Below are 12,688 nucleotides of genomic sequence, written 5' to 3'. Positions count from 1 at the left end.
CAGTGGAAGCAGAATTTTCAAATATTTTATTAGGACTGAAAGGTTACCAGAGTAAACAGAAGTATATGTCTGATTTAACTATTAGATCAGCTATGATTGTGTCTGCTGTGCCAAGCAACACAAAGGACTGAACATCCTATTCCTGCCCCTGATTTTTATGTTCATATTTCTAAATATCCAAAATTTTAATTGATAGCCTTACCAACCCACACACACTCAAAGCTAATTTAAATCTACTCCACTTTAGGTTCCACCATTCAATGAGATCATGGCTTATCTGTGGCCTAACTCCATGCGTCTTTGGCACATTTCCTTTGATACCTTTGTTTAAAGATTTCTCAGATTTAAAGCCAACAACTGATGCAGCCTTCATTGCTGTTTGTGAAAGACGTCCAAACTTCTGCTACCCTGTGCACAGAAGCGCTTCCTGTCTTGTCAGCCAATCTTCAAACTTCTAATCATTCTGCTACATTTCTTATATCAACACTAGAATTGTACATTGTTCCTTACTCATATTTACATTCTTTATTAGATGAAACTTATAAACGCTTTAATGGCTTATAGTTCCAGATCAAATAGATTGTACAGCAAGATAAAAGACCTCAAAGGATACATGGAAACAGTCACTGGGCAAGAAAAAACAAAAATAGCTCTGGTGGGCAGCAGCAGCTTCACAGTAAATGTCAGTGCAGAATAAGTATCTCCTAGGAATAGTAAAGCACTTTCAGAACTAATTGTACCTTCTCCCTTAAATCGTCAAAATGAAGTTTTAATCTCAGTACAAACAAATAATTACAACATGGCTTACATATTCCTATCAGTCAGGTCCTCGAAGTTGTACCCTCTTATCCGCTGATGCGTGTCCGAGGCAAGGACTGTTTTCCCATCATTTAGACACCAAAGGCACTGCACTCTCACGCCTTCCCACGAATCCAGCAAATTTCCTTCCAAATCCTAGCCCAGACACAAAGAACTGTTACATAAGTGGAACAATAAAATCAGTAAAAAATGCCCAATTTTCCATATACAATTCTCTTTCAGTGCCCCTCACATTTCCCCTTCCTGTTCTGAAGGCTGGATTGCATGTGGAATCAAATCTAGGTTCTATGGTACTGCATCTAATTGAGATGAAGTAAGGAACGTAGAGTACCAGCAGTGTGTTTTATAAATTATAATCAGGATTTTTATCGGCCCAGTATTGTAGAGGGGAAGATAAATGATAGGTTGGGAGAAAGGAGTGTAAATTGTTGTTAGTTAATATTCTCGGTTAGACCTAAAGAATAAAAGTTTAAAATTTTTTTTTAGTTTAAGTAGTGACTTCTGGGATAGTGCTTTGCCTCTCAAATTTTATAAGATTTCAGCACAGGCTAAATCTTTTCTGTGTGGCTAGTTTAAATTCACGGGGGGGGGGGGGGTTTACCTCATGTCGTAACAAATTGGTAGACCTCAGCATATAGTTGTTGGACTTGAACCCAGGCTGCCTGTTTCAGAGGCAAGGGTGCTACCACTGCAACGCAAGGGCCCTAGAGAGGGGATCTATCCACATCACTGATATTCAACAGTAGAATCATCCACTATCATCCTCGGATTACCATTAAACATTTCATTGGGTCAGCCACAAAAAAAATTAACTCACCTCCTGCTAAAAACTTTCCTTCATCTACACAGTGCGCACCAAAAGTGCAATGACCCCATCTACCTGGATGAATGCAGCTTCAAAAATAATACAATCCAGATAAAAACATCCAGTTTGAATGGCATCGCCCGCAATGCCAGTGCATAGGGGAAAATGTGCACCATCTTTAAGATTTAGTGCTGCAACTTGCTACGGTGCCTATAACTTATCTTCCAAAACAGAGATCTCTGCCACTTGAAAGAACATGAGCAGATCTAAGTGGTTAGGCAAGAACTTTCAAAAGCTGACTGGGGGCAAATGTTTACAGGTAAACGGACGGCTGGAAAATGGGAAGCCTTCAGAAATGAGACGAGAGTCCAGAGGAAATATATTCCTGTTAGGGTGAAAGAAAAGGCTGGTAGGTGTAGGGAATACTGGATGACTAAAGAAATTGAGGGTTTGGTTAAGAAAAAGAAGGAAGCATATGCCAGGTACAGACAGGATAGATCGAGTGAATCCTTACGAGAGCATAAAGTCAGGAGGAGTATACTTAAGAGGGAGAACAGGAGAGCAAAAAGGGGACATGAGATAGCTTTGGCAAATAAAGTTAAAGAGAATCCAAAGGGTTTTTACAAATTCATTTAGCACAAAAGGGTAACTTGGGAGAAAATACGGCCCCTCAAAGATGAGCAAGGCGGCCTTTGTGTGGAGTCACAGAAAATGGCAGACACTAAATGAGTATTTTGCATCAGTATTTACTGTGGAAAAGGGATGGAAGATATAGAATATAGGAAATAGATGGTGACATCTTGAAAAACGTCCATATTACAGGAGGAAGTGCTGGATGTCTTGAAATGCATAAAAGTGGATAAATCGCCAAGACCTGATCAGGTGTACCCTAGAATTCTGTGGGAAGCTCAGGAAGTGATTGCTGGGTCTCTTACTGAAATATTTGTATCGATAGTCATACGTGAGGTGCCAGAAGACTGGAGGTTGGCTAACGTGGTGCCACCGTTTAAGAAGGGTGGTAAAGACAAGTCAGGGAACTATAGACTAGTGAGCCTAATGTCGGTGGAGGACAAGTTGTTGGAGGGAATCCTGAGAGACAGGATGTACATGTATTTGGAAAGGCAAGGACTGATTAGGGATAATCAACATGGCTTTGTGTGTGGGAAATCATGTCTCACAAACTTGATTAAGTTTTTTTGAAGAAGTAACAAAGAGGATTGATGAGGGCAGAGATCACAGAGAAGTGATCCATGTGGACTTCAGTAAGGCTTTCGACAAGGCTCCCCATGGGAAACTGGTTAGCAAGGCGAGATCTCATGGAATATAGGGAGAACTAGCCATTTGGATACAGAACTGGCTCAAAGGTAGAAGACAGAGTGGTGGAGGAGGGTTGTTTTTCCAGGCTGGATGCCTGCGACCACAAGGATCGGTGCTGGGTCCACTACTTGTCATCATTTATATAAATGATTTGGATGCGAACATAACAGGTATAATTAGTAAGTTTGCAGATGACACCAAAATTGGAGGTGTAGTGGACAATGAAGGACGTTACCTCAGATTACAACAGGATCTTGATCAGATGGGCCAATCGGAGAAGTGGCAGATGGAGTTTAGTTCAGGTAAATGCGAGGTGCTGCATTTTGGGAAAGCAAATCTTAGCAGGACTTATACACCTAATGGTAAGGTCCTAGGGAGTGTTGCTGAACAGAGACCTTGGAGTGCAGGTTCATAGCTCCTTGAAAGTGGAGTTGTAGGTAGATAGGAAAGTGAAGGCGGTGTTTGGTACGTTTACAGAGTATTGAGTACAGGAGTTGGGAGATCATGTTGCGGCTGTACAGGATATTGGTTAGGCCACTGTTGGAATATTGCATGCAATTCTGGTCTCCTTCCTATCAGAAAGATGTTGTGAAACTTGAAAGGGTTCAGAAAAGATTTACAAGGATGTCGCCAGGGTTGGAAGATGAGAGGTATAGGGAGAGGCTGAACATGCTGGAGCTGTTTTCCTTAGAGTTTCGTAGATCGAGGGGTGATTTTATAGAGGCTTATAAAATCATGAGAGGCATGGATAGGATAAATAGACAAAGTCTTTTCCCTGGGGTCAGGGAATCCAAAACTAGAGGGCATAGGTTTAGGATGAGGGGGGGGAAAGATATAAAAGAGACCTAAGGGGCAACTTTTTCATGCAGGCGGTGGTACGTGTATGGAATGAGTTGTCAGAGGAAGTGGAGGCTGGTACAATTGCAACATTTAAAAGGCATTTGGATGAGTATATGAATAGGAAGGATTTGGAGGGATATGGGCGGGGTGCTGGCAGGTGGGACTAGATTGGGTTGGGATATCTGGTCGGCATGGACCGGTTGGATCTAAGAGTCTGTTTCTGTGCTGTACATCTCTATGACTCTTTGACTAAGTGAACACAATTACCCTTCAAATCTCAGTCTCCTAACCTGGAATCATAAAATCTCTACAGTGTGGAAACAGGCCTTTTGGCCCAATGAGTCCACATCAACCCTCCAAACCCATTGCCCCGACCCTATTATTCTACATTTGCCCTAATGCACCTTACCTACACATCCCTGAACACTATGGGCAATTTAACATGGCCAATTCACCTAACCTGTACATCATCGGATAGTGGGAGGAAACTGGGGCACCTGCAGGAAACCCACGGAAGGACGAGGTGAATGTGCAAACTCCACACAATCGTCGAAGGCTGGAATCGAACCTGGGTCGCTGGAGTTGTGAGGCAGCAGAGCTAACCAATGAGCCAATGACATAGTTATCTCATGACCGTCACAGGGCAAAATCCTGGAGTCTTTCCTCAACATTGCACGTGTCAAACCACATACTACACAGTTCAAGGAGGACCTTCTTCTCAAAATGCAATTAGAAAATGCAATAAATGATGGCCAATCCAGGCATATTTACATCCCACGTATAAACAATAAAAAGCTAAATTTAAATTTCTGCTCTGGGGTACTGATCCTGTACCGTAACTGCGCTATTGTTGTGATGTTTTGTTTGCAAAGGTAGCATGAACAAGGGACAAGAACAGAAACAGCAATTTAATTGGGAATGTGGAGTGAAGAACTTTGCAACAAAACATGCCATACAGTTTGATCCAATTAAGGCCAGTGAATTTTGTAACATTTCATAACTGCAACAATTAAAACATTCCCTATACAAAAGATTCCTGTCATTAGCTAGACATTCAGTGTGTTGTCCAAGCTGGTTACAAACAAGCCTTAAGGTTAATATTCAGAGCTTTGTAAACATAGGTCAGCATACCCATCCCAACTAACGGAATACAAAACCATATTTTGATATTTGATACTGTAATAACAGTAGGCTTCTGCTCAATTGATTGAAACAAGAACATGTTGGAGCTAGAAATGTTCAAATAAAGGACATTTCACAGGATCATCAACCAAAATATATTAAAAAGACTTTCATGAGTGAGCTCCAAATCCACTGATACATTGCAATGCACTTTTTCAAGAAAAGCAGATCCATGCTCAATCATGAGTGCGCATCTAGTGCTTTGCTCTGCTTCTTCTCAACCATGAGTGTCTCACGCTATATAAACAGTCGCATGCGCTCCAGTCATTGGGAGACACCTCAAAGGATCAGACTCAGTACCATAATGGATAATGAGTTAATCATTATATGGGACATTTCTAAGAGGGATGAGGATAGTGAGGAAATTGACATTCAGATAGATGGTCAGTTATGATCTAGCTGAATGGCAGAACAGGCTTGATGGGCTAAATGGTCTATTCCTGCTCCTACTTCCAAAGGTGCAGGTTGTAGAGAATAAAGCATAACTTTGGAGAATTCTAAAGAAAAGGGTGCAATGATTATAAGATGAGCTGTTGCTGGAAATGTTTCTTTTCATAGTTGGAAGATGGTGTGATCAATTGTGTCAAATGTTAGAGGGTTGAATAGGATACATCCACCATGATTACAGCTTCAAGTTATTTATGACCATGATCAGTGCTAGTTCAGTATTTTAGCAATGGTTTGTTCATGCTTAGTTAAAAGACAGGCTTGACATGGTGAGCAAGGATAAGGAACAACAGAAACATTTACAAAGACTGAAGTGACCGAAATACATTCTCAAGCTCCTTGAACCAGCAATGTAGAAATAGAGATTTAAGCAAAGTTTGTCATGGAGAAAAGAGTAGGAATATCATTTCCCTGCAGGAAAATCCTGGAGGAATGCATACAAAGGCAAATTTTACCTAACTCTCCAGAATACGGAGATTGTGCAAATGTTTTAATTGCTAAACGAACCTGTTTTGTCGATGTATTTGCCAGTTAGTCCAATTAGTCACTTTTAGAAATGCGAAATTTTGATAAACATGGAGGTAAAATGTACAAGATTAAAAAAAAATCAGAAAGAAACAGAGCAACTTACACACTGATAAAATTGCCCACGCTGTCCACCCGTCACAAAGCGCTTCCCATCTGGGTTCCAAGCCACACTTGTCAGACTGTCCTCATGAGACTGACTCATCTTGGTTCTTAGCTCTCCTGTCTGGAGAGGGGAAAAGTTTAACCCACCGAATGCAATGTATTCTGGCATCAAAAGTAACAATAATGCACAGTCAAGGTTTCTTCAATTTGGATGTCAGTTTTAAGTGTTACAAATTTGCAGGAGCAGACCTATTTTCAGGTGATCAACTGGTTTTGTATTAAGGCTTACTTATTGCGACAGTAAGTTATAAAAAGTGTGCAATTTTATGAATAGGACTATCACTTTGACCTTCCCCTCCTACCAGCACAAGTGCTATTCCACGGGTTAACAGATGCCATCAGGAACTTGGAACATTTGTGCAAGTCAAAGACATAAGTAACTTCAGCAATTTTGAACAGCTGAGCCAATAAAATACTCCATATAAATGTGATCTATTAGCAGCACTTTAAATAATGAAGAAAAAAACCTGGAGATTTAGGAGTTATTATTGCTTTTGATTCCTACAAATGATTTATTTGAATAAAGACTGAACTCTGTGTACCAGTAACTTAAGAATACTACCTATGCTAATAATATTCAGATATTGCATTCTCATTCACGTTGTTTACCTGTACATTCCAAAGCCATAATTCAGAGCAGTCATCAGGGCCACAGGCTAGAAGGTAAGTATCATCTGGACTCCAAGCTAAGTATGATACTCCATAAGCATGACCTTCTAACGTTTTAAGCAACCTAAGTTGGTGAGTATCCTAACAGAGGGAAAAACATTCCATTAGTAAACCATGCTACAATGTCACCTTTGGACAATTGGGATTGTGCTACATCAGAGGCAGTTGTGGAATTTGGACTCTGGTGCTTTGTTCTTTTAGACTCAACTTCAGTTTCTTCTCCATAAAACAGCCCCATACCCTGCCTCAGTGTAATTTTCACAGCATGTTTCACCAGTAAATTTGCAATGGGTCGGTTGACAGCATGCTTGCCTTAGAGTCAGGAGACTATCCCACTCGACAATGGAGGACAAAAACATAGGCTCACAGTCCAATAGAATGTTGAATACTCAATGTTGGATGCACCATCTTTCAGATGTGAAGTTAAAAAGGTAAGAAGAACAAACATAAGATCAACTCAAGCCTGTACCTCTATTCTACAAGATGTGGTTGATCTGCATCAGGCTTCAAACACACTTCTGTGCCGGTTCCTCAGACACTCCAAGGGGTCAACATTTCCAAAAAAAAATCTACCTCCCTCCTCTGGAAAAACTTCCAGTGATCTGGCTTCCACAACACAGAGGTAGAGAATTCCACACGCTCACCACCCTCAGAAGAAATCCCTTCCACATCTGAATTTTAAATGAGTGCGCCCTTATTCTGTAACTACCTCGTGAGACTCTTTGGACTTGCCTCCAATGCCAGTATATCCTCTCAAATGTGTGGACCAAAACTGCACTTAACTCCAGGTGCAACTTCACCCAGTTGTAATATAACTTCCCTATTTTAAAACTTTAACCTCCTAGCAATAAAGGACAGAATTCTATTTGCTGCCTAATTACTTGTTGCACCTGCATACTAACTTTGCATTTAATGCAAAGAATACTCAGATCACTCTAAGCTGCGCTTTGTGGAGTGTCTATTAAATAAATAGCTGCTTTTTGACTCTATCAAAGTAAACGATCTCTTGCTTTCCCGCATTAAACTCCAGCTGCCAATTATTTGCCCTTACTCAACCTATATCCCCATGCAAATTTATTGTGTCCTCATCACAAGCTCTCCAATCTATTTTTGTATCATAAAATTTGAATATATTACTTTCTATCTGAATGCTTTGGAGGAATTGGCCGAGTTTAAACAATTGATGTCCTATAGGACTGACCTTGTGGCACTACACCAGTGATGTCTTCCCAACCTGAAAAAGACTTATTAATCTCAACTCTGGCTTCTGTGTCTACCAGTCTTCAAACCATGCTAATGCATTGCCTGTAATTCTGTGAATTCTTATTTTGTGCAATAATCTTCTATTGGTACCTTATCGATTGCCTTCTGGAAATCCAAATACACTATACCTGGTGGTAACCCCTTTATCAACTCTGCCTGGTAAACAGAGGTACTGTCTATACGCAGGTGAACATATAGACCCCATGTTACTGTTCAAAAAGCAGCAGGGAGTTGTGCCCTGTGTTGTGGCCAGTACTCATTCCTCAAGTCAGAGTCACACAGCACAGAAGCAGCCCCTTTGGCCTACAATGTAGACCAAACATTGAACTACACTGAAACGGAGTCATCTATACTCTCAATGTTTGCTCTCTCTCCATGGATGCTACCTGACCTGCTATGATCTCCAGTATTTGTTTTCACTGAAGTACACTAATTTTCTTTATCTGGACCTGGTGCATACCCTATACCTGGCATTCTAACTGTTCATCCAAATATTACTTATATGTGGCAACAAAACCTGCTTCCATCACCCTTTCAGGCTGTGCATTACATTACTAATGTATGATTATTGACATATTGTCTTGCAAACTTGCTATGGGCCATAGTTGGTTAGTTTCTTAGATTAATGTTGCTGCACTATTGTCCTGAGGCCATTTCGACAGAGAAATTAGAGCAAAACGCTGCAGTGAACCCAGTATCTGAATCCTATATTTGAATCCGGCACTAGAGATTCTACGATTAAATCCAATTTTACCGTTACTATTTCTGTAGCATCTCAATGAGGTATATTAACACTGTGGAACTGAAACACTTTGGAATTTGAGCACCAAGCATTAGCATTGTGCTCTCCAACAACTTTTTGTTTTCTCAAGAATGAAAACACCACCTACATAAAAATAAATCCCATTATTTGGAGTTTATAACTTTGCAAATTTCCTACATCAACCATTGTTTGCCGAGAGAAAAAAAAATTCCTCTGGAAGGTATTCAGGAGAGAACAAAATTGACAACAGTCTAAGAATGAATGGGTTTCCATTATAAACCACAGGTTCAGGTATAAGTACAGAGTACTGCAATTGGGCAAGGTACTACAATACTGCCCACATTAATGACAGAAAAGATTGAGGAAAAATGTGTAAGGGCTGTACCACAAACAACATTAATGAATGGTCTGATGTAAGGTATGATGGATTTTAAGTACTGTATAGTAAGTCACTGTTTCTGAACAGCATGATTAAGTGAAATGACTAAGTGTATTATACCTTCCCATGGTAACTAATATAAAAGTTGCATTTAGGTCTGTCAGATCTTAGCGATCAGATAAAAATTACCTTACCAAGTTGAATATTTAATATTGCTAGACTAAATAACTTTAAAATTAAATACATTTAAAACAAAATTTGAAAAATGAAAACTATTTGGATCTTGTAGATCCTCTCACTATGCCCAATTTCCACCTCGTGGCCTCTTTCGGTGCCTCAGCCTTTTGACAAGCTCACTGCGCCCTGAGTCATTCTCTCACTGCTTCCCTCTCCTGTACTTGCATTCCTGTTTTAAGATCCAGAATCAAACCCAAAGCATCAAGTTGTAGAAGTGCAAAGTGCAATGGTGCAGAAGTACCATGCTGGTATTGTCATGCTTCTGCTTACTTAAAACAAAATTGAAGTTGCTTCTCCTGTCACTTTGACTCATCTCCACAGATCTCATTCAGTGAGAATGCAAGAGAGAAAAACACCAGTGGCAACATTGGAAAAAATTGCATGGATTGTAACAGTCTAGCTTGGTGCTTCTGCACCATTCAAATACAGCTTGCATACATCAGTTGGGGCATCAAATATAAAAGTTGGCAAGTTATGTTACAGCTATACAAAACTTTAGTTAGACCACATTTGGAATAATGTGCGTAGTTCCGGCCGTGACATTACCAGAAGGAAAAGGATGCTTTGAAGAGGGTGCAGAGAAGGTTTACCAGGATGTTTCCTAGTCTGGAGGATTGTGCTTATGAGAAAAGATTGAATAAACTCTGATTTTCTTCACTGGAAAGACGGAGGCTGAGGGGTTACCTGACAGAGGTTTACAAAATTGAGAGACAAAGAGAGGATGGATTGTCAAAGAGTTTTGGTGCCAGGGTGGAAAGGTCAACTCCACGAGGGCACAGGTTCAAGGTGAGAGAGAGGCAAAGTTTAGAGGAGAAGTGGCTGCTACCCTCCCCTTTAAGAATGCCATAGACTTGATGCAAGACATCTTTGACCCTGGCACCCAGGAGGCAACATATCCTCTGGGAGTCTCGTTCTCGTCCATAGAATCTCCTGCCTGTTCACCAATGAACCCCCCTATCACTGTCACTCTCTTCTCCCCACTTCCCTACTGAGCTAGAGGGCCAGACTCAGTGCCACAGGCTTGGCCGCTGTGACTTTCCTCTGGTAGGTCATCCCCCTAACAGAATCCGAAACGGTATACTTGTTATTGAGGGGAATGGCCACAGGGGATCCCTGCACTGACTGTCTATTCCCTTTCCATCTCCTGATGGTCACCCAGCCACCTTAATTTTGTAACCTAGGTGTGACTACCTTCCTGTAACTTCTCTCTATAAACCCCTCAGCCTCCTGAATGATCCGGATAGAGTCTGATCCGGATAACATTTTTAAAGGGGAGGGTGAGCAGCCCAAAATTGTGGTACACGTTGGTACCAATAACATAGCTAGGAAAAGGGACGAGGTCATGAAAAATGAATTTAGGGGGTTACAAAGGAAGCTAAAAGAAGGACCTCAAGGGTAGTAATCTTTAGGTTGCTGCCTGTGCTACATGCTAATGAGGGCAAGAATAGGAAGAAATGGCAAACAAATGAGTGGCTGATGAGTTGATGCAGGAGGCAGGGCTTCAGGTTTGTGAATCATTAGGTTCTCTCTTCTGGAGAAGGGATGATCTATGTAAAAAGGACGAGTTATACCTGAACTCGAGGGGGACCAATATCCTTGCAGACAGGTTTGCTACAGATGTTGAGGAAGCTTTAAATAGGTCGGCCGTGGGCGTGGGGAGAGAAACCTGAACATCAGGTCAGAAGATACAGCAGTTAATGTAAAGGTAGATGCAACGAGCAGAGAGTCTATCATGAAAGGTAGATTAAAATGGTAAGAAGATGGGAGTCCAGGCAGAAAGAAACAGAGACCAGAGCAAAAATCATTAAAAAAGAAAAACTGGGTGACAGAATCACATGCAAAAAACAGGGAGAGCCTGTCCTGAAGAAGGGCTTATGCCCGAAACATCGATTCTCCTGTTCCTTGGATGCTGCCTGACCTGCTGCGCTTTTCCAGCAACACATTTTCAGTGGAGATCAGGAATAGCAAAGGGAAGAAGTCACCGGTGGGAGTAGTCTGTAGGCCACACAATAATAATGCTACAGTGGAACAGGCGATCAATCAAGAAATATCCGACACATCTAAGAATGGAACGGCAGTAGTCATGGGGACTTTAATGTGCACATTGGCCGAATCAAGTCAGAAGAGAGGGTCTTGAAGAGGAACACTTTCTTGTTACCAAACCTCAAGGGAGCATGCAATCTTAGATGTGGTCTTAAAACACTTGCCTCATGAATCAGCAACCTCAGTTTCAGCAGTGAGTCAAGACTGCGCAAGCCAGGGGCCAGCCAGGAAGATAAGCTTGAACATAAAATACTTACCTCGTGAATCAATGGAGTGGAGGCTGAAGAGAGCAGAAGTGGACAAGGGGACTGCTGGCTAAGTGTGCTAATGTATTCAGGCAAAGGCGAAACCAGAATCGGGGGGAGGAGGGAGGGGGAGAGCGCGAGACGGGGAGAGCGCGGGAGAGCGCGGGAGAGCGCGGGAGAGCGCGGGAGAGCGCGGGAGAGCGCGAAGGTGACATCTTGGCTCAGACAATGCAGGAGAGCGCGGGAGAGCGCGGGAGAGCGCGGGAGAGCGAGGGAGAGCGAGGGAGAGCGAGGGAGAGCGAGGGAGAGCGAGGGAGAGCGCGAGAGAGAGCGCGAGCGAGCAGCGAGAGAGAGCGAGAGAGAGCGAGAGAGGGGGGAAGGGGGGGGGTGGGGGGGAGGAGACACACACACACACACACACACACACACAGGAAGAGAGAGAGACACACGGAGAGAGGCAGAGAGACACAGACACCGAGAACGACCGACCAGGGGAAAGCCACAGCAGCCGGATCTCTGGCACCAAGACTGGCTCTGAAGGCAAGGGGGGAGAATAGGAGATTCAACGGTTGGAGGAACAGACAGGAGATTCTGTGGACGAGAACAAGGCTCCCAGATGGTATGATGCCTCATGGGTGCCAGGGTCAGGGATGTCTCAGATAGAGTCTACAGGATTCTTAAGGGGAAGGTGAGGAGCCAGAATTTGTGGTATACATCTGTACCAATGACATAGCTAGGAAAAGGGATGAGCACCTGAAAAGTGAATATAGGGAGTTAGGTTGGAAGCTAAAAGATAGGATAAGCATAGTAATCTCAAGATTGCTACTAGCGCCATGGGCTAATAAGGCAAGGAATAGAGAGTGAGTGCAGATGAACACGTGACTGCAGAGCTGGTAGAGTAGGGAGGGTTTCAGATATAGAGTCATATTATGTGGATCATTGGGATACCTTCTGGGGGAGGCCGGCGAGGGGGGGAGGCCGGCGAGGGG

General features: G+C 42.4%; 1 protein-coding gene across 2 annotated transcripts in view; it reads right to left on the bottom strand.

Annotated features, from left to right (window-relative positions):
* LOC122548559 (WD repeat-containing protein 26) overlaps positions 1–12,688 on the bottom strand; it is a 101,054-nt gene that overhangs the window by 33,225 nt on the left and 55,141 nt on the right. For both annotated transcript variants that reach the window (XM_043687373.1, XM_043687374.1), the window contains exons 8-10: positions 6,710–6,850; positions 6,042–6,161; positions 809–954 (exon numbers count right to left, since the gene is read on the bottom strand). In XM_043687373.1, coding sequence (XP_043543308.1) covers positions 809–954; positions 6,042–6,161; positions 6,710–6,850 — 407 coding nt within the window. The remainder of the gene's footprint in view (positions 1–808; positions 955–6,041; positions 6,162–6,709; positions 6,851–12,688) is intronic.

The sequence above is a fragment of the Chiloscyllium plagiosum genome, chromosome 3 (genome assembly GCF_004010195.1).
Source record: "Chiloscyllium plagiosum isolate BGI_BamShark_2017 chromosome 3, ASM401019v2, whole genome shotgun sequence".
NCBI classification, from domain to species: Eukaryota; Metazoa; Chordata; class Chondrichthyes; order Orectolobiformes; family Hemiscylliidae; genus Chiloscyllium; species Chiloscyllium plagiosum.
This window is presented reverse-complemented; position numbering and strand designations above follow the sequence as displayed.